The sequence below is a fragment of the Leuciscus leuciscus genome (genome assembly GCF_965113295.1).
Source record: "Leuciscus leuciscus genome assembly, chromosome: 1".
NCBI classification, from domain to species: Eukaryota; Metazoa; Chordata; class Actinopteri; order Cypriniformes; family Leuciscidae; genus Leuciscus; species Leuciscus leuciscus.
The window spans coordinates 63495450-63523227 of record NC_138725.1 but is presented as its reverse complement, the minus strand read 5'-3'; the positions used below and the strand labels follow the sequence as shown (position 1 = coordinate 63523227).

Genomic DNA, 27778 nt, shown 5'->3' with positions numbered 1-27778 from the left:
TAAGGGAGACCAACAGTTTACTGATCCTCTCACGGTTGCCAAAAGACTTGGACTGAGTCCATGCGTTCTTAGTGACATGGAATGCTTCCCATCTTACTGCACTTCCATGCACACATAGCCTGGATGCCAGCCAAACTTAGCCCCGCCCACAACATTTGAGGTCGGGAAGTTCGGTCTGGACTTGATCCGTTGTGGAGCAACTATGCTCGAACCAGAGCTGTTCGGACCAATCCAATTGTCAGGGCGGGCTTTATACGATGATGGACAGATGATCAACAGTAACGTAATCATCCACGTCACCAAAGAGCACTTGGGTTGAATTCGTTTACAACAAAGATGATTGCCGCTGGAGAATTGAGATTTGTAGATTCTGCCATCGCGTCTGTTATAGAAGATATCGACAGCGCATTGATTTTAAAAGAGAAACAGAGAACCGCGCAAGGCATTTGTCGAACGGAAAGATGAATGAAGAACATGCGTCACTTACTCCGTTGCTCTGATTGGTTGTAGGTCCATCCAATTGAGTGCAGAGGCATTTTCTTTCCTGTTTTGGTTGAAATACGCCCCATAATCACAGCCTAATGGAGCAGTATCAGACTCATATTCTGACTAGAATCTGAGTATGACGACGTCAGGCTAATGCACGCCAACAACTCAAGCTGAGAACACTGCTCACTTCACACACACTCATACCACTAGACCTAAACGTGATGTTCGGAAGCCTAGTTTGTTCTAATTGCATTTATTGAGATTCAACTATTGTTTCACAGAAAAAATGTTCTTACACTATTATATAGCTTGAGTCGCTAGCGACCCTATACACTTTATTTATTTATTTATTAGAAAACAGACATTCTTTTATATTGTTTACAATGAATTGGTTGAGGAGTACTAAGAAGGTTAATGTCTAACTTTAAAAAAAAATTATGAGGGGGAGGGTTGTGAATGACGTCCCGGGTCGATAAAGACCCGAGGTATGCATTTAAGGTTTAACCTGTGGCGTTTCATTTAGGACATCAGCAGTATTTTACCATGGATAATGGTGCATTTGGATTGGATTTGTTATGCGACAGGTTCATGGGTGAGATGTTAGCTGTGGAAGAGATATTTTTAGTATTTAAGCTTGTGTGCTGTGACCTCGTGCACAGTTCCTTGTTCTCCCAAACGGCGGTGCAAATCAGAGCACGAACCACTGCATTCAGCTCCGAATGGTAGGAATTAAGATGGAAACTCAATTCTAATTTTGTGCGAATTAATCCTCCTTCACCTCTGCTCTCTTTGAGCTGGATATGTCGGCAAATTCATTATCTTCTAACCAGAACACACGTGTCACATGATTCATGATGTCCAGTGCTTGTCATTAGAATGAACACGCATAAAAACACGTCAGGATCTCTTATGCACAAAGACTGTTAGAGATCACGTTAACAGTGAGATATGGAACAGGTTCAGGATACAGAAAGTGAGATCCGTCTATGGTAGGAAATGTGCATGAGTGATATCCTAAAGCTTAGTTTATACCCTCAAGAGAACCTACAAATCAATCTTCCCAGAGGCTCAAACCTCTAGAGCATTGGAGAGTTAGTACACTGCTAACACTGTTTGCGTTCACATTGTGTCAATAAAAGAGAACAAATGGGTAACACTTTACAATACGGGTGCACTAATAAGCATTAATTCATGCTTAACTAATGCACAGATAATCATGTGTTAATGTATGACTCATGAAGAACTAAACCATTAATTAATGATTACTGCATCAGTAACTAATAAAGATTCTAAATGATTAAGTAATATATGAATTGTTATTAATTAAATGTGTCATAATGTATTAATTCCTTAATAACTTATTTTATTAACTAAAAGTGTAAATTAATGCGTTAATTACCACAGTTGGTGAAAGCAATGTACTTCAACTTCCAGTTGTCTGCTTTAATTAATCATTAACTAATGATTTGCAAATGTATCATTATGTTATGACTTTACTTGTTGAGGCACATGACTATTAACTAATTGTTAAGTAATATGCCATTTTGGTTTTGACATCCACATTAAGCCATGGATTTCAATTTCAACAAGAGCTCTTGTGCTAGTTCTGTTACGAAGGACAAATGGACTTGCGATGGTCTGTCATGTCCAGTGTAGACAGCTGGTCTCGTCCAGTTTAAACACAGCGTAAAAGCTTCAGGAGTTCAGATTCTGGTGTGCTGATATTTGTGTGCAGCCCTACTCACCCATCCTTCAAACACATTCTTTGACATTACATTCACTGCATGTGCAAACTGTCAAAACCCATACATGGCATATTACTTAACAATTAGTTAATACCCATGTGCCTCAACAAGTAAAGTCATAACATAATGATATTAATTAATGGTTTAGTTCTTCATGAGTCATACATTAACACATGATTATCTGTGCATTAATTAAAGATGCAGTCCATAGCTTTTTGGGGTTAAAAATGATCAAAAATAATTTTTTGAGCAAGTACATAACCAGCCAGTGTTTAAAACTATCTGCTTGCCTTAGCTCGATTCAAAATGGTAAGCTTGTAATAATGTTTTTAATTCCAGTGGTATTGGTGGATTTCCGCTGGGAAATTCAAGCATGTCTTTGCGTCATTACGTCACATCTGTACACATAAAGGAGGAGTCTCGGCTAGTAGGCTATGAGTGTGAGGATGTTGTTGGTGGAGATTTATAGCCTTTTCTCGCAGCACTTGATATAATTAAACATCAATTTGATGGCGGATCCAGAAAGGTTCAAACGACAATCACTAGTGACAACTGGAGATTCACCCGTTGTGATTACGAATGACAGTATCAACACCACCGGCGCAGTGATTGACAGCTGCACATTCTCCTCAAAACATTGGATTCATCCGCGCTGTTTCATGCCGAGGCACAACCCACGTAAAGTTGATAATTCAAACATTGGCGACAAAGAGGAAAAACTGCGGACTGCAGCTTTAAGCATGAATTAATGCAGATTAGTGCACCCGTATTGTAAAGTGTTACCAACAAATGCTTCTGCTTAAGTGCTAAATTGAATTGGCAGAGTGTTCATCTTAAACTTGTGACAGTCATGAAAGTTTGGGTCTTGATTGAGTTAACATTCCAGATCTAGACACAGGGCCATTGTCATGTTAACTGCTACTGCGTGATCTGCTTAGCATAAAGTCTGACTTAACCTTTTACTATTGTGCATGCTTTCTAACACACTTTATTATTAATAATTGGCTCTTTTAAAGAACTATATAAAATCCAAATTGGAGTTTTGTGGCTTTAGCCCATGTCTTATAGATATACGGTCACACTAAAGTTATCTTATATAATTGATATACATATATATATATATATATATATATATTCCAGTGGCGGCTGCTGGTCTTTCAAAGAGGGGAAGCTCATTTTCGGCCTACATCATAAAAATTGTCCATTTATTTATACGTGAATTCTGCCCTACATTCCTTTTCAAGAAAATGCTCTGTGACCCTGTCGTACCAACTAGGTGTCTTTTCCAGTGACTTGACCAGTGGCTCAATGGCCAGCAGAGCTAGGTATAATTGTATAAGTGTAATAATATAATAAAGGTATAAATAATAATATAATAAAGTATATGTCACATGCCTGTCCTGTCTTGTGTTGCACATGGGTGTTTTGTTATTTTGGGCCATGTGCTCTTGTCATTGTCTGATCCCTCCCACTTGTTATCTGATTATTGTTTGAGTTCTCCCACCTGTTCCCCCTTGATTAGTTTCCCTTTATTAGTTCCCACTTGTTTGCAGTCTGTGTCGATCGTTGTCTTTGTTTTCCCCTGGTGATGTACCCGAGTTATTCCTGCCTTGTTTTGTTGTAGTTTGGTTTTTGTTTATTGTTTATTAAAATTTCCTTTACCGCACTTGAATCTTCGTTTCACTTTCTGACCAACCGTGACAGAACGATCGACCATGAAGAGGATTCAGCGGAAGGATTCACTCCAGCCTCCTATTTCCTGCCCTCATTTTGAGCGCATCGAGAGATTTTGTGTGTTGAGTTCCCTTCGTCAGAAGGGGACTGACATCTGAGAGTTTTCATTGAGGTTCTGCGCTGCTGCAGAGGGACTGGGGCTTGGGGTTATGGCTATGAAGGATTTGTTTAATTACGCCCTTGATGAACCCATCGACTTTATGGTCATGAGAGCCCTGAGACATCTGACGTTTGAGGAATTAGTTAATTCCTTGGAGCGTCACTGTAAACCCCCTGCTAAGAAGGTTCAAGTGCCGGTGATCCCAGTTCCGGTGGTCCCGAGTCCAGTGGTTCCAGTTCCGGGGGTCCCAGTTTCGATGGTCCCGGATTCGGTGGTCTCGAGTCCGGTGGTCCGGAGGCGGAGGAGGAAGAGGAAGCACGTCACGTCTGTCCAGCCAGAGACTGTTCACGTCACGTCTGCCCAGTCAGAGACTGTTCACGTCACGCCTGCCCAGCCAGAGACGGTTCACGTCACGTCTGCTCAGCCAGAGACTGTTCACGTCACGTCTGCCCAGCCAGAGCCAGAGCCAGTGTCTGTTCCTGAGCCGGAGCCAGAGCCAGTGTCTGTTCCTGAGCCGGAGCCAGAGCCAGTGTCTGTTCCTGAGCCGGAGCCGGAGCCAGTGTCTGTTCCTGAGCCGGAGCCGGAGCCAGTGTCTGTTCCTGAGCCGGAGCCGGAGCCGGAGCCAGTGTCTGTTCCTGAGCCGGAGCCGGAGCCAGTGTCTGTTCCTGAGCCGGAGCCGGAGCCAGTGTCTGTTCCTGAGCCGGAGCCGGAACCAGTGTCTGTTCCTGAGCCGGAGCCGGAGCCAGTGTCTGTCCCTGAGCCGGAGCCAGAGCCAGTGTCTGTCCCTGAGCCGGAGCCAGAGCCAGTGTCTGTCCCTGAGCCGGAGCCAGAGCCAGTGTCTGTCCCTGAGCCGGAGCCAGAGCCAGTGTCTGTCCCTGAGCCGGAGCCAGAGCCAGTGTCTGTTCCTGAGCCGGAGCCAGAGCCAGAGCCAGTGTCTGTTCCTGAGCCGGAGCCAGAGCCAGTGTCTGTTCCTGAGCCGGAGCCAGAGCCAGTGTCTGTTCCTGAGCCGGAGCCGGAGCCAGAGCCAGTGTCTGTTCCTGAGCCGGAGCCAGAGCCAGAGCCAGTGTCTGTTCCTGAGCCGGAGCCAGTGTTTGTTCCTGAGCCGCAGCCAGTGTCTGTTCCTGAGCCGGAGCCAGTGTCTGTTCCAGTTCCTGAGCCGGTGGTGCCAGTTCCAGAGCCGGAGCCGTTGGTGTCAGTTCCAGAGCCGGAGCCGTTGGTGCCAGTTCCAGAGCCGGAGCCATTGGTGCCAGTTCCAGTGCCTGAACCGTTGGTGCCTGTTCCTGAGCCGGAGTCGTTGGTGCCAGTTCCAGTGCCTGAGCCGTTGGTGCCAGTTCCAGTGCCTGAGCCGTTGGTGCCAGTTCCAGTGCCTGAGCCGTTGGTGCCAGTTCCAGAGCCGGAGCCGTTGGTGCCAGTTCCAGTGCCTGAACCGTTGGTGCCTGTTCCTGAGCCGGAGCCGTTGGTGCCAGTTCCAGTGCCTGAGCCGTTGGTGCCAGTTCCAGTGCCTGAGCCGTTGGTGCCAGTTCCAGTGCCTGAGCCGGTGGTGCCAGTTCCAGTGCCTGAGCCGTTGGTGCCAGTTCCAGTGCCTGAGCCGTTGGTGCCAGTTACACCGCCCGAGGGGTCGTCGCAGCCCTTGCAGCCCGAGGGGTCGTCGCCGCTCTGGCCGCCCGAGGGGTCGTCGCCGCCCTGGCCGCCCGAGGGGTCGTCTCCGCCCTGGCCGCCCGAGGGGTCGTCTCCGCCCAGGCCGCCCGAGGGGTCGTCTCCGCCCAGGCCGCCCGAGGGGTCGTCTCCGCCCTGGCCGCCCGAGGGGTCGTCTCCGCCCTGGCCGCCCGAGGGGTCGTCTCCTCTGTCCAGGCCACCCGATGATCTGTCGTCTCCGCCCTGGTCGGCCGTTGGACTGTCGTCTCCGCCCTGGCCGCCCGTTGGACTGTCTTTGCCCTGGTCTGTCCCTCCCTTCCCGCCCTGGTCTGTCCCTCCCTTCCCCCCCTGGTCTGTCCCTCCCGTCCCGCCCTGGTCTGTCCCTCCCGTCCCGCCCTGGTCTGTCCCTCCCGTCCCGCCCTGGTCTGTCCCTCCCGTCCCGCCCTGGTCTGTCCCTCCCGTCCCGCCCTGGTCTGTCCCTCCCGTCCCGCCCTGGTCTGTCCCTCCCGTCCCGCCCTGGTCTGTCCCTCCCGTCCCGCCCTGGTCTGTCACTCCCGCCCCGCCCTGGTCTGTCCTTCCCGTCCCCCACCCTGGTCTGATGGAGCGTCTGGTAGCCGCTCCGTAGGGAGGGGGTAATGTCACATGCCTGTCCTGTCTTGTGTTGCACATGGGTGTTTTGTTATTTTGGGCCATGTGCTCTTGTCATTGTCTGATCCCTCCCACTTGTTATCTGATTATTGTTTGAGTTCTCCCACCTGTTCCCCCTTGATTAGTTTCCCTTTATTAGTTCCCACTTGTTTGCAGTCTGTGTCGATCGTTGTCTTTGTTTTCCCCTGGTGATGTACCCGAGTTATTCCTGCCTTGTTTTGTTGTAGTTTGGTTTTTGTTTATTGTTTATTAAAATTTCCTTTACCGCACTTGAATCTTCGTTTCACTTTCTGACCAACCGTGACAGTATAATAATAATAATAATACTACTAATAATATATATATTTTTTTTATAATAATTTTTTAATTATTACTAATAATAATATAAAAAATATAATAAGTAATAATATAATAAAGGTATAAATGTATAATTGTGCAAAATGTTTGATGAAAATTGGCTAGCAATTTCGCCAAGCAAATACCAAGAAATAGGTTGCAGCAGTTTGTCTTTCGACTACACTTGCAAAATCCACGATGGGACTGAGCTTGAATGGCTTCAGCATCAGCGACTTTTTATTGCATGAAATCGCTGTCAATCAAAAGGAGATGCAGTCTTTCAACAGACCCTCCAATCATCCAGGCCAGCCCACTCCTCATTCACCCTCAGAGAAGCTGAGTGTCCGTGGGCGGGACATAATCGCAGCATTTATCCAATGACCGTCTAGTTTCAAAGCACTGAAAAAAACTGTTCAAAGCAGCTCCATTGAAGTCAGTGGACGCTGGGCTTCAACAGGGAACTGTGACGCTACGGGAATGTATGAGAAGGAAATCGAGTTAGCCGACCACGACCTGCTATATGTAGCTGATTCTGAATGAACTCGTCTTTGAGATGAACTTGTTCTAACGCATCTTTAGTCAGTAAAATGTTAACACAATAGTACATATTTGACCATTAATTTTTTGACAGTATAGGAGAAGCCGAGCGTCCCTTGCAGTCTTAAAGAAATCCCCACTGATATATTCGGACACAGCGACAGTGTTCTAAAAACATGGCGCCAAATTTAAAAGAGTTCTTAACTTTTTATACACTTTAAAAACGTGTGTCGTGTTTTTAAACTCAAAAACATGTTCAGTGTGATTATTCAGTATTATCTTTCTTATTGTATATAATTATAGTCTGAGGGTTTAGTGAAAGCATTAAGTTGCAAGCTCAGTTTTCTTATTTCCTCCACTTATATGACATCACCTTCCTCTTACTGTTTCCTCTCTATCACAGATAAACATCACATGTGCTTGTGTTACTTCTATGTTCATTTTCTGATGACCTGAATAACCTGAATTTGAGTTTGTTCTTCAGACCAAACTTCTTGTAAATGGCATTTTTGGGTGAGATATTCCTTGAGTAAATCCATGCCAGTTGACCACTTATGTGAATTTTGGACACATACATTACATTTCTAAATGTATATGGTGGTTACGACCCTGCGTGAAGGTGCATGTGCGCTGTAGTGGGGATGTACTGCAGCAGAACACATTCTTAAGCTAAGACACTGTTATGCTAAGACCTTAACTCAATAATGTGGCTGTTTATCTCATTCATGTTTTTGTCAGGTGGCCCGTGGTCGTCCTTATTGGATTAACCCATCAGCTCTAAGGCGCTCTTTAATTCCATTATATTGCCATTTTTAATCAGAACAGGGATAGGTTTTGTTTTCAGTGGTTCCGTTCCTTCTAAAACACTTGGATGTTGGTAAATACCATTGTCATGTAAGCCAGTTGTCTCCTTTAGCCAGTTTTCCTTCACACAGAAAAACATTAGCCCCTTTCACCCCATAGTCCACAGTTTTTCAGTTTATCTCAATTTTTGCTAATCATAAACGAACGTTCTTTTCAGTTAGCCGTGCCCTGTGGTCTAATGACAGCGCTGACCCCATTAAAGCCCTGCAGAGATGGCTGATGGGTGAAGATTCAGGAAACTGACCCTCTAATTCTGATCCAGCTTCTGAACAGCACTTGACCCTGCAGTTTATAGAGATAGTGTGTCTCTCATTTGCACGTTTGGACATATTAGGCATTTAAATGGCACTTTATCCTTTCAACGCTCTATCAGTGCTCAGCGGGAGCATGTAAGTGTTTACTGAAGCAATGGACGGCTTAGAGGAGGATAACCGGTCTCTAGCTGTGATATCAGTCATCGCTGTTATTTATTTGTATCTATTGGATACAAAAGGAGAAGATTTGAAGGATATCTATGCAGATCTTTCCATTCAAAACATTAAAGGAACACGCCGACTTTTTGGGACTTTAGCTAATTCACCGTATCCCCCAGAATTAGATACGTCCATACTTACCCTTCTCATCTCCATGCGTGCCGTAACTCTGTCTGACGCACGCCTAGCTTAGCACAAAGACTGGAGGTAAACGGCTCCAGCTAGCATACTGCTCCCAATAAGTGACAAAATTACGCCAACATTTTCCTATTTACATGTTGTGATTTGTGAGAATCCCAATATGTATAGGGTTAGAAGATGGCTGTGTCTCATGTGACCTTGTTATTTGTACACGCTGTGAAGTTATCGCGTTCACTGTCATTCTGAATGTCATCTGATACCAGAGATATTCAACTTGGTGAAGAAAGAAAACAGACACTTTTGGGGGATTTTTAGGCCTTGTATTTCATGTATTGTTTTTATTATTCTTGATTTCTCACAACTTGTTTGCTTTTTTATGGGCGAGTCGGAGTGAACTGCGATGCTAATAGAGTCTCACGAACGCGTAGCCGTGCACAGAAGACCAACGGCCAAGGTCAGGATTTTCGTTAGATATTACATAAAATTTCAGTTTGTTTTTCACCATACCCTATCTTATACCCCCACACTTATAATATATGACATTAGATCATTCTGTGATACATTTGCTTCTTTTTTTAAATGATTTTCTTGATGCTGGTCGCTACTTACTGCCATCATATGTACGAGCGTGAGCGGGATTTATTTTTTTTATTCTCCTTTTGTGTTCTGAAAAAGATAGAAGGGCATTAGAACAACACCAGGGTGAGTAAATGATGACTTAAAGGGGTGGTTGATTATGATTTCACTTTTTTTAACTTTAGTTAGTGTGTAATATTGCTGTTTGAGCATTAAGAACATCTGCAAAGTTACGACGCTCGAAGGGCGATATTTTCTTTTACAGAAATCGCTTTTTAAGGACTACAACAAACAGATGGTAGGGACTGAAATTAGCTTCTTCATGGGTTAGTGACAACAATAATCTTAACATGTACATAAACCCTGCACCCGGGAACGTGATTTATAGATTATCATGACAGAATATGCTAGTCAATGACTAGAAGATAGTTAACTCCACATCAGCTATATAAATTCATCAACTAACCATTCAGAAATGTCCTGTTGCATTTTACATGTTGTCACTTCTTCTTGAGTCTCTCCATCTTTGTCCGACTCCGGTTTGAACATAAAAGGCTAAACGTTTTTGAAATTTTCTGTGCTTGTCTGTGTGAGGTAATCGGAGCTGCTAACACACAGGAGCTCTCGATGCTCTGCCCTCTGTGCCGGGAGCAGCAGCTCATTTGCATTTAAAAGGGGCACACTCAAAAACTGCGAGTTTTTGCTCACCCTCAAAAAGTGACAATTTGAACATGCTATAAAAACTATCTGTGGGATATTTTGAGCTAAAACTTCACATGCACACTCTGGAGACATCAGAGACTTAATTTAAATCTTGTGAAAAGGGCATTAAAGGAGCCCTTTAATTTTCATTTTAGGGTGAACTATCCCTATGAACATTTTAAAAACACCACAGGCAGTGTTTGTATGATCCACTTCTTTAAGAACTATTTAAATCTTTGCACTTTCACTTCTTTAATCATTCACTGTGTCCAATAATTTATTTCAAATTTGCACCTTATTTGCTTTTGGCACTTCAATCAATGGAGAAATGCAGGTTGTAGGTGAGATGCATCCAGATGAGCAGTGATTTCAGCAGCTTGAGGGTGAAAGCCAGGCTAGCGCACTCAATTGCTAATGGGAGCAGAAATGCTGCTGGCCTGAGGGAGTTGTAGTAATGATATAAGGAAAGAGCCAGGAATCCATCATGCTTAGGGGAAATCAGAGACAGGATTCTCACTCAGACCACCTGCACACACACACACACACACACACACACACACACACACACACACACACACACACACACACACACACACACACACACACACACACACACACACACACACACACACACACACACACACACACACACACACACACACACACACACACACACACACACACACACAGTCAGGCCCATGAGATGCTTTAAGGAATTTTTTTTTTTTTAAATGCTACAAATATTTATGCCATTTAGTATATTGGTACCATGTTCTGGTATCATGTATTATATATGTTTTTACTGTTCGACAGATACATTATTTCATTTGCTGTTGCATTTTGTACATCACTTCTTTATTCTTATTTTAATTATGTGCATTGCACAGCATTCAAATTCATGCTTTTCAGCTGAAACTGGATCTGTGGGTGCCAATGTCCTTTGTCGACCCAGTTTGTTTCGTCTCATTTTTAAGTCTGAGTCAGTCAGTAATGGCAATAATGGCATGGACAAGGGAAATATACTAGAGGTAAAAAACAGAATGATTATGAAATCATGCCATGAATACCATTGGTGTTGGCATAGAAATAAAATTTTTCCATAAAAAGGTCAGCAGATTCATTCTGGGGCTAGTTATTGGTAATAAAATAAAAAGTAATTATTTTCTGAGGAGCACTTATAAACTTTTTTTTTTTTCAATGAGGACAAATAAATAATCTACTGAACATTTTCTAATTTAGCCTATATTTAGGTTTTCTAATCTCCATCTTCAGTATTAGTTTTTTAAAACTTAAAAGAAAAGAAAAGTTGGAAAAAAGGGTTTTAGGGATATATCCCTTGTGTTTTTTCATGCATCTTGGCTGTTTCCTAGAGTGTTGCTAGAGCTGATAAATAGATGGATGGATGGACAGATAGATGAATAGATAGATGTATATGTGACTTGCCTTTGTTTCGTGACAAGATACTGAGGGATACTGAAGAAAAATTATGGATGGGTGGATGGGTGGATGGATTGATAGATGGATGTATGGGTGAATCATGGACGGACATCCAGACAAGGCAGATAGATGCATGGATGGATAAATGGACAGACGGATGGATGGGTGGATGGATTGATAGATTGATAGATGGATGTATGGATGTATGGGTGAATGGACGGACATAAGGACAAGGCAGATAGATGCATGGATGGACAGACATGGATAGACAAATGGATGGATGGATAGATAGATAAACAGACGGATGCATGGATGGATGAATGGATGGATTGACAAACGGATGGAGGGATGGACAGATAGATGGGGGTATGAGCTTATGAATGGATGGATGGATGGATGAGCGGACGGACCAAGACAGATAGATGCATGGATGGATAAATGGACAGACAAATAGATTGATGGGTGGGGTGAATGGGGCAGTCATGGCCTAGTGGTTAGGGAGTTGATCTGGTGACCCAAAGGTTGCTGGTTCGATTCCAGAACCAGTGGGAAATGACTGAGGTGCCCATAAGCAAGGCACCTAATCGCTCCCCGGGCACCACACAAGGCTGCCCGCTGCTCTGGGTGTGTGTATCCACGTTTGCAGTGTGTGTGTGTGTGTGTGTGTTAACTACTCACTACTCTGCTCCTAATGTGTTTGCATTAACTTGGATGGGTTAAATGCAGAGGTCAAATTCCAAGAATGGGTTACCATACTTGGCCGTCACGTGTCACTTTCACTTTCACTTGAATGGACGCCGGGCAGACAGACAAAACGGATAGATGGATGGATGGATGGACGGATAGATGGATGGATGGATGGACAGATAGCTGAAACAATTAATCATACCAATGTAACAGTCACAGCCAATACAGTGTTTTTTTCTTTTGTCAGTCTGAAAAATAGCCTCTCTGATGAAGCCTTCAAAGAAAATGAGATATAGACGAAGTGATGTTATCAAAACCGCCGGAGAAATATCACATCTGAAATGGACTGTGTCTCTAACATAAGGAATGGGGGTTTTAGATGCTTTGCCGAGATGGACTGAGCAGTCCTAGAGCTTGACGGTCTGCACACATGCTTCTGATGAGGTTGCTTAATGAAGCTGATCTGATGCTGTCTGGAGAAGAGAGCAAACTGGTTTCTGAGCACAGCAGTCTAATTAGGTAGAGCACAATTCTGGAGGCTATTTTGAAATATTTACTCAGATTTCACATTAGAAGCCACCTCGAGACCAATTGAGTCAAAATGATGAATTTTTAAGTCAAACTGGTACTGGTGAGCTGTTTATTGCGGTGGCAGCTGGTGTCGGATTTTGCCCCGAAATTGTCTACTCTGTGAAACATGGGTCCTTCAATATAAATTAACAAGCGATAAGACCTACCCTGGGTGAATCTCTCAAAACCCTTTTTTTTATTGAAAGAAATTAGTAGTTGTATTCAGCAAGAATGTGATCAGAAGTGACAGTAAATACATTTATAATGTTATTTAAAAGGAGTATTTCACATAAATGCTGTTTGTTTTTAAACTTTCTATTCCTCAAAAAATCCTGAAATTTATTTTATCACGTTTTCTGCAAAAATATTGAGCAGGACAACTGTTTTCAACACTTATAATAATCAGAAATATTTCTAAATCATCATATTAGAATGATTTCTGAAGGATCATGTGACACTGAATGATGCTGAAAATTCAGCTTTGCATCACAGGAATAAATTAAATTTTTAAATGTATTACAGTAGAACATTTTTTAATAACATTTCACAATATTTCTCTTGTTACTGTATTTTTTCATCAAATAAATGCAGCCTTTGGAGAGCCTAAGATTAAAAAAACGTATCGACCCCACACATATGTACGGTAGCGTGTCTTTGCCCTGAAGAAAATTTAATAACAGTAATATAAAACGTCTCATTTACAAATCTGTAATACAAAAAATATATATATATATATTTATTTATTCATACATTATGGTTGTGTTGGTTGTACTTCTATTAAAAAAATATCGTAATGCAGTTTTTTTTTTACTATGATATTGAGGAAAATTATTGAACCACCACTGAGAATAATTAAAATCAGGATATAAGAATAAATGTGCTTGATGGTCATGAAAATATACAAATAATTGAACTACTTTTACTAAATCAATCTGTGAGACTTTACCATGTTTTACTCTTATCATTAGTTCTTCTGGTGTTTAGGAACGATAGTATCTGTCTTGTTTCATCTATCTGGTGCTAGTAAGTTGTGTTCGGTTAGTTAGTTTAGTCCAAATGAAATGATCTTTTTGAACTGAGCAGGATTCTTTGAAGAAGCTGCACTAAAATATTTTATCTCATAAGATCATTTGATTCCTCATCTTTGTAGGTAAAAAACTTCACCTTGAAATGTCTCAAATCTTCAGCAAACGGTTTGAAGCAACATGAGAGAATTGTATTGATATGAAACTGTATTTGTAATACAAACTTGTTTGCCTTGATTTGTTTTTCTCACAGTTCAGCGGTGGGCGTGGGTTTCTATGGAAACAGCGAAACCAACGATGGAGTTTACCAGTTGACTTACTCAATTTATAATGCCAATCACACACTGGGTGGCATTGGCAGTCTGGTAAGAGGTTCACTTCCTTCACCCGTCACTCACCATGTCTCATTTCAGTGGAATAGCCTGAGGAACGTTTGTGATTAAAATTAAATCTGAATTTTGCCTGTTATATGCTGCATTCTGAAAAACTAAGAGCTGGAGCCTCAGGGGCTTTTCGCTGGTACTGGAATAACATGTGATGAGTGGCACACACACACACACACACACACACACACATGCAGAAGCGCAGCACTGCTGCAGGCGTCACTTCTGCCACAGAGCTTTAGTCATAAAGTGTCTGTCCCCAATTTAACTTCCAGTGTTTTGAGAAGTTTGAGTTGTTGATTCTAGAAACCTCTCCAGATGCAAACACATCCATCTGGTGTGTATATTCACCCGTAAGAGAAATCAGTAAGCACTGAGAGAAGACTGGGATTATCTGTTCATCTGCATTAAAGGGGATTAAAAATCTAGCTGTATATCCATGTCCACGGATGTGCTGGGAATGTTTGTCAATGCTTATCACGGAGTGATTGAGGACACCCACTACTGAACGACTATCACAGACCACCATTTAATTTAATTTAATTTAATTTAAAGCTGCAGTCCGCAGTTTTTCCTCTTTGTCGTCATCTCTGTTTGAAATCTGCAATTGCAGTTATTCGCGGAATTATCAACTTAACGTGGGTCGTGCCTCGGCACGGCACAGCGCGGATGAATCCAATGTTTTGAGGAGAATGTGCAGCTGTCAATCACCGCGCCGGTGTGGATACTGGCATTCGCAATCACAGATTCTACTTTTTGGAAGTATGACCAACATAAGAATTTTCACCGGTAAATGACGTCTGAACAAGTAAGTAACATCCACTTTTGTTCTGACCAACTAAGGGGAAAAAAGCATTGCAGTAAATCGCGCTGATTAATGTTAACAACATCAGCATTGCGTGACTACATTTAATGCCCTTCCAATATTTGTCCTTGTTTTCGCATGGGCCGGTTGCAGTCTCTTTTTTTCTCCCAAGTCCGAAGTCTTTCGCGTTTTACAACGGGTGAATCTCCAGTTGTCACTGGTGATTGTCGTTTGAACCTTTCTGGATCGGCCATCAAATTGATAAGTTTAATTATATCAAGTGCCGTGAGAAAAGGCTATAAATCTCCACCTGCAATATAGCCTATTAGCCGAGACTCCTTCTTTATGTGTACAGATGTGACGTAATGACGCAAAGACATGCTCGAATTTCCCGCGGAAATCCACCAGTACCACTGGAATTAAAAACATTATTACAAGCATACCATTTTGATTCGAGCTAAGGCAAGCAGATAGTTTTGAACACTGGCTGATTATGTACTTACTCAAAAAATTATTTTGGATAATTTTTAACCCCAAAAAGCTACTGCAGCTTTATTTTATTTTATTTTATTTTATTTTATTTTATTTTATTTTATTTTATTTTATTTTATTTTATTTTATTTTATTTTATTTTATTTTATTTTATTTTATTTTATTTTATTTTATTTATTTTTGTATTATTTTATTATTTGAACACGGTTAGCTCAAAGTTTTCTGACGAGGATAAACAGCAAAAAGAAGTTACAGGCTATGTTGAGAACAGAGAAACTACCTTAAAATTAGAAATCGGAATATCGCATAAAACGGTTGCGATTAAAGCACTGTTTCCATCCCATGTGATTAAGAGAACAAAATCGTCACTTTCTGGGAAATTGGTGCGAATTATCTGTAATAAAAATGGAAGTGCAATTGGGGAAGAAACTGTGGCTCTTTTTTCCTACATCACAAATGGCTTGCATCTCAGAGCGTGTAGACGAAGTGGTGATGTTATCTCACGTTCAGATGCCAGGTGTTTGTGAACGCAATCATGTGAGACGCTTCTGGGATGTCATTATACCAAATCATTCTACAGACTTATCTCAGGCATTTAAGAAACCAACATTTGAGATGCTGCGATGCGATTGGTCTGCTGGCTAGTCCAGTTATCCAATCACATCCACTGTTGAGGCAAAATCACGTGAGTTTTCTTGTTGCGCGTCGAAGGATTTATTCGGTTAATGTGTTTCCATCGTAGTAGATATGCGCGTGTCTTCTTATCGGATAAAACATTCATCTGCCTCAGTTGTGCTGATATTTTTTTAATGCACATTTTTAGAATTTATGTGCATCTTTTCGTTTCCATCCAGAGATTTTTTTTTTTTTATCCAATATCCCAAAATGTGCATAAAAATAGGTGGATGGAAACATAGCTAGTGTAAGCATGAATATGATTTTAATGCACATTTTTCAATTTAAAGATCTTCCCTTAAATCTTTCCTTCGTGTTTTAATGGCAATCACTTAAAAAAAAAGACGAAAAAAAAGAATGAGCTGTAAGAAAGACAACACTTTTTTTGAGCCAAAAAGCAAAACATTTTAACTAATTTCAGTCTTTGTTGGAATCGGTGCAGATTAAGTGACAGGTTTACAAGTTCTTTGCTTTCCCATTAAAAACATCACTGTGGTTATCTATGCCAAGAATGGACTGTGCATAGGGCGGTTATTTGTAATTCACAGCAATGCTATTTAAAACAACCCACAGACAGTGTTTCCAGCAGCATGTCTCCGATGTGAGGGCTGTGTAATTCAACATATGGCAGGTTGAGTCTGGTAAACGGAGCATTTGGCTGGCAGAACAGTTCTCCTCACACAGCCCTGATGTTCATTACCTGTGGTGACATCCTCTGTTCCTCTGATACTCTTTCTGCCGTCACTCTCTCTCTCTCTCTTCTAGTGTATCTTTGGCTCACTCGCTTATAATGCATTGCTTCACGGTTGGGCGGTCATGTCTAAATAAGCTGTCTAGAACAGACTTTTCACTATTTGCTGTAACTAAAACAACATTTCAGAATGTGAGAACAACAAACAGCACTTGGCTTCACTAAAATGGCATAAATCCAATTTCAGCTTTAGTGAACGTCTCTTTTAAAACTGAAATTTAAAGAGGACCAGTCTGAAGGCCAAGCATGATTGCACATCTGAATTCATGAATGCTGAAAAGTGAGGAGGGAGTTTTCAGACCTGCCAAGCTTTTTAAATGGCTTCTGCCAGTGGTTGCGTGCCAGAAAATAGCTGTTGCAACCATGAGTAAATGAGTGTAGCGATTGCCATTTTGCATGCTTCTAACTTTATTTCATGCAGTGTCCACACCTTCCACAAGGGCACTGACTCTAATGCATGAATGTTGCTCTTATGAATCTTAATCTTTACAAATCTTAATTACGCTTCCACCATCTCGAAATTATGAGTTATAGAGCTATTATTCAAAAGAGCTACGTATTGCATTTCACTGAAATGAAAGCAGAATGAGCAATTATTGCCAAGACTATGATTTACCAGAAATGCCACATGGTGGCCTTTAAAAATAGGGAAAGAAGAGAGACTCAAGCAAATGTATTGTTTTTTAGCATGCAAACACTGATGTACTGATCCATTATTAATGATTTGATGTATAATAACAAACTTTAAAACCATTTAGACAGTCTAGTGTAGCTTATTCTGGTTAAAATAAGATGTCTGACTTATGAAATGACTAGGTTTTAGGACCTGAACATTTTTATGGCACACTTATAGTGTGGTGAGCAGCAAAGTGGTAGAACAAATTTGTTCAAGTCACAAATTTGATGTGCTGGCTAAGAGAACTAAGTTCCTGTGCATTATACATCCCTATAGACAATGGACCTTTTGCACGATACATTTTGCTAATGTGGCCACGCCGAGTCATAAAATTCCCATAGATATTTCCATTTTTAGAGCTAGCTGAATCTAATTGTGATTGATGACTGCATTTTGCTGTCTTGTACTGTTTCTTCTAAACTAGCTTCTTTCTGTCCCGTCTAGCCTTATTCTTGATTCTCGGTCCTCAAAATAGGAGGATAAAGCCTTGGTTATACTTTCGCCTGGCTCCGCAGCGCGAGTCTCCGCAGACTGCGCGCGCACCTCCGCAAACGGACGAGGCGTTTATACTTGACGCGCTCGCCGTTGTACTATTCTGTGAAACGATCAGGGGCGACTCGAGTAATTATCCTCTAAACCATCAGGAATCAGCGGTGAGAAGAAGAAAGCTACACACGTGACAATGTTTATTTAAGTACACCACCACCAATACCACACTACAAAAAGAATCGTGTAAAACCCAGTAAACCCTGAGATTATTACTCGTGACAATAAAACAAAATATATGGAGATGAGAATGTGTATACAATATAACTAAATTAACAATCTCTAACATATTTTCTAATTTCACTAAACATTTCATTAAGTTTCGTGAACATTTTTATTAAACATGGACCTTTATGTTCATTAAAAATATTTTTATGCTATTGAATGCTCATTTTTTAAATGTAAGCAACTAATTTAGACGTGCAAACTGGGTGCCGGTGTGGTGAGAAGTTCGAGCTCGGCCAGATTCGGCTCGAAGTCGTTCATCTTCGCGCGCGTTGTTACACAATCTGCCGTGCACACCGCCAGGCGAAATGGGCCCTTGCGCACCCAACGCGCGCGACCGCCCACACCGCGATGACGTCATTTTTGCCGCGCGCACCTTCGCGCTCGGACGCGTCGAGTATAAACCAGGCTTAAGACCCCTCACTTTGTCCAAAACTCATCTTTCAAAAATGTTTAGCTTACATATCCACTGGCTTGGGAGAAACTAGCTCAATACCTGCCAATGAGATATCCCACTTACTTGGGGGATGTTACATTTGCAAAAGTCAGTTTATCAAGTATGTGTGGACCCCAACATTCTTTCAAATATCTATAATATTAAACAAACAAAAAAATCTCAGCTTTTTGTCACTCTCGCCACTTTGCTTCTTTGGCAATCCCATGATCACCCGTGCATGCCTCCCACTCCCATAGAGAATTCATTGGAAACGGCCATTCATCTCTGCGCCAGCGCGGCACCATTAGCCTGCTAATAGTGATCAGCAATTTTCTTTGTCTCTGCTCTCAGGTGGGAAACTCATTGGGTAGTATGCAGGTCGGGCTGAAGGAGCATCTGGATCGGTTGGATGAGATATTTTCTCCACGGGGAGACTACACCCAAACCTTGCGCTTCATGCAGCAGATGGCCGACAACATTATCCAGCAGATGACAGCCATGCCAGACACAAGGAAGGTGCAAGTGGATTTGGCAGCCATCGCAGACCAAACTGCATTCATAGAGTACTATAGGTGAGCTGCTTTGAGCTGGTGGGGTGAGGTTGGCTTATTTACTTCACTTCGTGCACTTAATGTTTTACAACATCATGTCCTATGTTTCATCAGAGGTCAAAGACAGGTTGGCTCTATTTGCTCTTGAGACTGCTGGTGTAGATGTGGGTCAGAAATGTGTCTGAATGTTCCAGATGCCCTTGCTCGTCAAACATGTGACCCAATTTTTCAAACTACTAGCCTTCTCAAAAAGGGCTGTGTATCGGCAACAAAGTCACGATACGATACGATATATATATCACAATATGGGTCTGCACTAAATTTCACCCCAGCAGAATTTGGTATAACAGTTGTTTATTAAACACTGCATACTATATAGGGCCATTGCTATAGGGCCTCTGTAGCACTGTATAACAATATGGCTTAGGTGTCATGTTAATATTGGGCCCTCCCCACCAGGTACAATATTCTGATTGTTTTCTTCTTGTTTTTTAACTCTTTCCCTGCAATTGACGGAATATTTTGTCATTTATGAGAGAATGCTTTTTCCGGCTTTCTGTGTTTTCACTGTTATACGGTAGGGGGCGCTATTACACATCTACTCAAAGAGTACTGAATCTCCGGATAAAAACACATGAGAAGAAGAAGCAGAAACAAGCGATAGCGTAAGCAGATGCAAATATAAAATAACACGATCATCATTAAACTATACGGTTACAAAACTATAACATTTCAGGATGAAATGTCAACCCAGGACGAAGTATAGGACTGTGCGAGCTGTGGAGGTGTTGATGGACTCGATCTACTCAATCTATGTTTTGATCATCCTTCTGAATCCGATCTGGTTGTAATCTTTGGCAAAAACACGATTTTGCTTTTTGCTGAAAATTTTGCTTTTTTACTGTCGGAAGCTAGTTATTTTAGTTTATAACATTTTAAATATGGATATTTTTCTTACTCAAACGCACCGCTTCTCTTCAGAAGGCCTTTATTAAATTAAAAAATAATTACTCCACAAACATGTAACCCTATTTTTCAAACTTCCGGCCTTTTCAAACATGTGACCCTATTTTCCAGACTTCTGGCCCTAATCCTCAAACTTCCGACTGTTCAACTTTTTACCCTGCTCCTCAAACATTTCATACTTCTGGTCCTGCTCCTCAAACATGTGCCCTATTTTCAAACTTTTGGCCTTCTCAAAATGTGACCCTATTTTTCAGACTTATGGCCCTGCTCCTTAAACATCCGAACCTATATTTCAAACATTTCTCCCTGCTCCTCAAACATGTGACCCTTTTTTTCCTGTCTTCTGGCTCTACTCCCAAAACATCTGACCCTATTTTTTTTTAAACTTCTAGCCTTCTCAAGCGTGTGACCCTATTTTTTAAACTTCTGGCCCTAGTCATCAAATATGTGACCCTATTTTTCAGACTTCTGGCCTTTTCAAACACTTGACCCTATTTTTTTAAACTTGAAAAATAGGTCTCTTGAGCTCTTCTCCTCAAACACGTGACCCTTTTTCTCAAACGTTTGACCATACTCCTCAAACATGTGACCATATTTTGCATACTTCTGACCTACTCCTCAAACATATGACCCCTTTTCTAAAACTTTGTCCATTACACCTCAAAAATGATGGCCCTACTTCTCAAACATGTGACCCAAAACTCCTCAAACATTCTGCCCTGTTCCCCCCTCACCCTACCAAAATCAACCTGTTTTGAGTTTTGGCCTACTTGTTTATCTTTACTGGCACTACTACTGTATCTCATGTGTACTAGGTTGCTTTTGTAGCTGTTAGTCTTGTTGAATTGATTTGTATGTCCTCCTAGATTACATTTCCATTTGTAGACCTGCGCGTTATGAACTTGCAGTGCATGTATTGACAAGTAGCTAGTGTTTCAAACAGCTAAAGGACTGTGCTATTGAGCAGCAGCGCTCAAACCTCTCTTCCTCCATTACTCATGTGCAAATCTAATCGCCCAACCTCTGGACTCCCTTCCTTGATTCATCATACACCTCTGTCTCCATATATTTCGCTCGTTCCCTCCCTCTCTTTCTGTCTCAAGGTATGTGAGCATTTTTAAGTCCTCATGGTGTAGGATTACTGATCGGATTGTGGTTTGCCAGGCATTCCAATAGCACACCAAACCATGTAGACCTTGAATCAATGCAGTACAGAAAATACAGCACATTACATGTGGTTTCAGTTTTTTAGTTGGCTCTGACATTAGTAAGAAAACTGTGCCCTACTTATTAGGCCATTTTGTAAATCTTTTATTGAAATGTTATGAGTTCATACGACATAAAAAAAGAAATGATGAGCTCAAACAGGATGTGTGATCACCGGAAGGAACACCTTCTTAGCGTGAGCTGTTTGGCAGATTGTCTATTCTCACATACTAGGCTGGAGCTCATGAAATTCATATGTCTATTTGCCCTGTTCAATTATTAATCGTATAGATGGGAAGAATAATGTGAGTGCCATAAACACCCACTTTTAAAGTCATACTTAGAGACCTGCTGACAACACGCCCCCACACACTTACATCACACAAGATGAATATTAAAATGAAAGCTGTCAATTGATTTTAAAAAAATGCGATCGAATGAGATGATATGCAGTTTAATTCATCAAATTATATGTAAAAATAAAAAATAACATAAGGTATGTTTTCTTAGAAAAGCACCGATGATAATTCCGAAGTCATTGTTATTATGGCAGACTTTGAATAAACATTACAAAAAATGGCTTTGTACGTCAGTATGTTGTTTGTTTCCGTATCTATCATTGAACATAAGTCTATCATTGGCCTACAGTCCACAGCAATCCATTTTGAATAAGAGGGGCATAATAAAGTGAATTATCTTTTCATCACATTTTTTTATTTATTTTTTATTATTCCAATTAATGTACAAAATTAAATTGAAAGGGCCTAATTAAAAATAGAAAACATATGTATTTGAAAATTTCTTTCTGCCCTCATCATACAGCTTTCCTTTAGCTCAGTGGTAAGAGCATTGCGTTAACAACGCAAGGTTGTGGGTTCGATCCCAGGGGATTGCACATACCTATGTATAGGATAACGCAATGTAAGTCGCTTTGGATAAAAGCGTCTGCCAAATGCATAAATGTAAATGTAAATCATTGTTTGCTTTCTTTCAGATGGTTAACGTACCTGCTGCTTCTGATTTTGGACTTGGTCATCTGTCTCTTAGCATGTCTGGGATTGGCAAAGCAGTCTCGATGGCTGTTCGCAGTGTAAGTGTGCTCTAAATATGTATGGTTTAGACACCTGGCTTTGGCGATTGAACCATGACCTTTTTTTGTAAACATAAAGCCATTTGATGTCAACATTGAGATGGGATGCAATACATACTTGTATGCGTATGTACACAACGCGTCAAATGTCATATTACTTAGATTTCAGCATGTATATAAACCTTTCTCGTTTTGAATTGTTTGTTTAGTGTTGCAGAGTTGTTTGTCTCTGCTAGCTTAAATCCCTAACGGATGCACAGTAAAATCATTTTGCCTCTGACATAAACATACCTCTGTGGAAAGACTTTGAGTGCATCGACTGCGTTGGTTAGCCAGTCGCCAGCGAGCCCTGCATTTCCTCTCTCTCTCTCTCTCTCTCTCTCTCTCTCTCTCTCTCTCTCCGTTTTCCTTATTGGAAGCTCCTTTAGATCCATCCCCACTTACCCCACTAATGCTTATTGATCTCTCTGCCCACGTGAGCGTGCGCTCACCCTTAACTAATTACTACGTGCTTCCAATCCGCTTTATTGGTGCTTTTAAGACCATCTTCAGACGAGAAAGGCTGTTTGAGGAAACGTCGGCTCCATTTTCCATGGCCACCAGGGAGCCGTTCACCCCATTCATCTCTGTCTGCTTTTGACTTCCTGTTTACTCACATGATCACTCAAATGCTCACGTGTTTGATCACTTTCTCACTGGTTCACATCTTCATTCATTTGCTTTTTACTACTTACTTGTTAAGTTACTTACTAAGTCTTTTGTAGGTTGATTTCTGAATGCTTCAGTGACTTCAAGAATCTTATCATGATAGCACACCGTAGAGTTTATGCTCATCTGCAGTTGATCACTAAATCGTTTCCTGTTGGATACACAATCGGCAGATCCTTTTGCAATATTCTTAATTATCAACATTATGGTATGGAACAACATTCCAATCAACCAATCAGATCTGATCAACCAATCAGATCCAATCAACCAATCAGATTGTTAGGGTCAAGCTTACAGTTTATGTCAAGTTTAGGCTTACAACCAGGGTTGGGTGCTTCAACATCAGTGTTATTCGCCATCATTTCCCTCTGATTTTAGGGAGAAGTTATGGGTAGGGCTAAAAAAATTTGACAGAAATGTTGTTCCAGGATCAACAAAATATGTTGATCCAGGAACCAGTCAGAAAAGTCTTGGCAAAATCATGGTGACCTGAGAGCAGCTACTTGAAGTATCAACAGATTTACTTAATAATTGGAAGTTTAGTTGATATTCATTTACACATTCACAAAACATTTGTGTAATAAATGGTGTTTTAATACATTTAGTACTATAATTAAGGAGGATTAGTATCATGGCAGAACTCTACAGGAAACACTGATCTAACACTTGATGTTTTCCTCTTTAAAGATGTTTATCAGATATGCATTATATATTATATTTAATAGAATGCTCTATCACAGACTTTTGGCGATCTTATTATGGGCTAGATTAGCAAAATCTACATTATCTAGATTTTTTCAAAAGTTCAAGAATTTTTTTCAGTTAATTTATTAATGTTTTTAGTCAGCACAAGGATTCATAAAATTGATAAAGTGACAGTAAAGACATTTTTGAATGTTGCAAAAAGTTTTCTGTTTCAAATAAATGTTGTTCTTTTCAACTTTCTATGCATCAAAGAATCATGAAAAAATTGTACCACCAAAATATTAAGCAGCAAACCTGTTTTTAACATGGATAATAATAAGAAATCCAAATCAGAATATGATTTCTGAAAGATCACGTGACACTGAAGACTGGATAAATGATGCTGAAAATATACACTTTAAAATGTATTCAAATAGAAAACAGTTATTATAAATTGTCATAATAATCACAATACTGTTTTTACTGTTTTTGGTCAAATAAATGCAGCCTTGGTGAAAATAATCAAAATAATTTCTTTGGTGAGAATCTTTCAAAAACCTTCACAAATCCTACTGAGCCCAAACTTACAAACGGTAGTTTATAGTTTTATTTTTGACCTCACATCTCACTTTTATTCCTTCACTTTCTCTCTTTTTGTCCATTTCAGTATTATGGTGTGTGGGGTACTGACCCTGATCATGAGTTGGGTGTCATTAGGAGCGGGCACGGCCACAGCTGTGGTAAGTTACTGTGTTTTCACATGACTGCTCACTTTGATCAGTGTCCAGTGGCCTTATTAGTCACTTCATTCACTGACACTATCCTGGATTTTTTAATTTTTTCATTTTATTCTAAAAAAACAATGTGAATGTTTGCAAGTGGGGGAAGAGGGGAGTGTGAGCTATGTGAAACTCTTAGGAGATTATCAGGGTTCAGTGACTGCATTTGTGTGTCTCGTGGTGCGTGCCGGTTTGAAAAGCTGATTACAAAGCCCTGGTCATTTAAATTAGACAGTCCGCTGGCTTAACGGAGGGAAACAGTTTTACTCTCTGTGCCACTAAACATGCCAATTTACTCATGTCTCATGTCTCGCCTCTGTCTTTATCTGTGCATCTCTCAGGCTGCATAATAATGACTGCAAACTCTATTTATTGTTCTGAAGATGCTTTATATTTAGTCTTGTCTTGTAATACAGTGATTGGGTGTGGAGTACATTATGCATAGGGGCTAAGTGCCTTGTTCAAGATGTCACAAATGTAATGAAGGGGGATCTCGAGTACTTTACACTTTTCTGTGACCTGACATCAAACATGCCACTTTTCATTAGTAGTCCAAATTCTCAACCATGATTCTACTACTACCTTCACATGAAGAAAACAAAGAAAATGTTTTTTACTTACAAATGCTGCCAGAAGCTATCTGCATTGTCAAGAATCGTTAACTTCTGTAAAACACCTTGTAATATGATAAATGTATGTGAGTTCAATAAATTATAGTCATGTAAGCAAAAACAAATGAGCAATCAAGCATTGCTAACCAATAGAGTGATTGCGAATTATATTGCTTATGATATAAACACTACGTTAATATTGCAGTAACTTACATTTCAGCATTGCCAGTTACTTTGTCTTTTTTTGCTCTGCCAACAAAAAGAGTTCCAAATGAAGGTACAGCAGAATGACATTTCAATTCTGAATTCTGAATCAGTGTCTTTGAACAACTCCGTATGAAAGATTTAGTGACTCACTCATAAAGGCAGTTGTTTCACTCCGGAATCCTTTTTTTTTTTTACGTACTAACAGAACTTACTCATAAAGACAGTCACTTGTCACCCCCTACTGCTTTTTTTTTTACATTAGGTTGCTGAATATGAGAAACGTACACTGAATGCATAAACATATACATTTTTAACCCTTTTTAATGTATTCTGGGTCATATCTTGATTAGTTTGGTTCATGGCTTTGAGGATGTAGAAACGTCACTCAACCTGTCCATCTGGTTAATATGACCTATATTCTACCTAGAGATGAATTTAAGTCTATTTATTTTGCCATCCTTCTAACTATTGTGTAATTGCAATGGTATATATGTCAGAAAAAGAAAAAAAAACATTGCACTATTGCAAATATTTAACGCAATTAACGCAGCATCCGTTCATTTTTGTCATCCTTTGGCTAGCTTTACATTATATGATCCTGTTCTTATTCATGCAAATGCTTTTAAACCATTCAAGAGCAACAAGACAAAAGACAATGCGCTGCCTGTGAATGTCCTGTCTATGTGACACACACACGACGCAAAGAAAGACACGTGCCAGAATCGTGCGCACAGACAGCGCACCAGAATACAGTTCTCTTTCGCACTTGAACGAACAATAAAACACAATTATGCCAAAATGTACTTTTTGTCGAGTATCCTCATAACATAAGAGCAGTCTTAAATGAGTTAAATAAAGTCTTAAATGAACGTAAAGAGTTGTGAGAGAATGAGGCGCGTGTGAGATCCACGTCATGTGCAGCAGCGGCTGGTCTTAAAGGGACAGCAGCCAATAATGCTGTCTGTCACCCAGTAAAGTTAATCAAAGATAAAAATAGAACAGAGAAAATTACTCACTGCTCTTGACTGAAGCTTTAATAAGGATTAGTCTATATTTAATCTATAATTTATGCAGTGCATACTGTTTGATCACTTTCAATTTCTGTATATTGTTCTGTATGTTGTTCTGCGCAGGTAAATATGACATTTATTATGGGTTTATGTAAGAATTGTTTGAAGTTCACTTCAACTTGAAGTTGTTATATTTTTTGAAGCTTTCAATTACACTGTAATGTTGAATGGCTATAATTAATGTTTAAAATTGGGGTGAAAAAATGTTTTATCCAGACATCAATAGCTGTATTAGTATCAGTGACACTGACAAACAAGTAAAACAAGTATTTAAAATATACTGTCATTATGTTGTCTCCACATTAATTTGGAGATTAACTGTGAAATTATTACATTATAAAATATATCAACTAAATATAAACCTATAAAAACATAAGTGTTTTTAATTGCGAATAATCGCGATTAATCACAGAAAAATGTGTGATTAATCAAGTTAATTTTTTTAATCGATTGACAGCACTAATATAGATATTAAAGGTGCAACAGTTCAAATTACTCGTGGTTCGGTTTGTATCTTGGTTTTAGGGTCACGGTTTCGGTATGATTCGGTATGTGCTATGTTCTGGGGAAAAAAGGATTACTGTCAAATATAAATAAAGAAAATAAGAACAAATAATCTAACTACAAGCAACAGCACAAATAAATGCAATAGAGCAAAGATACAAATAAAATAAACAGTGTTTTTCAGGTTTTGTCTTTTGTTGTTTGATTACCATTAAAAACACAGACAGCAGGAATATTAGGCTGCTGTCCCTTTAAGAGATAATGCATGGATCCAGTACACAAACTGATACAAATGCCTTGATTCTTTCATTCACTTAAGACTAAACCGACTATGACTGCTAGGATACTTACCAAGACGGGCATGTTGACAATTTTTGCTGTTGTAATGTATTGGGGACCCAGGATGTGTATCCATCGACAGAAACATGCATTAGCAGAACTTTGTCTGTTTTACGTGCTGTTATTCTCAATAAACTATGTTATCGATGTATCGTCAGATTTAAGATGAACCGCGGTGCAAATGCGTGCCGAGCCGTGGATGGAGAACTGCATGGTTTGATTTCTTTTTAATTGATATAGATATATAAATGGGGTAGGGTATGAATGAATTGGCTTAATTTCTTATTTTAGCTTCAGTCTTTGAGGGGCTACACATGAGGCAGACCTGAGCTCTACCGTGAGCATGACTGTGATTAGAGTCACAGCTGACACTTC

At 40.4% G+C, this 27778-nt stretch overlaps 1 protein-coding gene across 2 annotated transcripts in view; it reads left to right on the top strand.

Moving 5' to 3' along the window:
* The window catches only part of ttyh2l (tweety homolog 2, like), a 47699-nt gene that overhangs the window by 7788 nt on the left and 12133 nt on the right, over positions 1-27778 (top strand). For both annotated transcript variants that reach the window (XM_082143444.1, XM_082143443.1), the window contains exons 3-6: positions 13953-14064; positions 19040-19260; positions 22406-22501; positions 24561-24633. In XM_082143444.1, coding sequence (XP_081999570.1) covers positions 13953-14064; positions 19040-19260; positions 22406-22501; positions 24561-24633 — 502 coding nt within the window. The remainder of the gene's footprint in view (positions 1-13952; positions 14065-19039; positions 19261-22405; positions 22502-24560; positions 24634-27778) is intronic.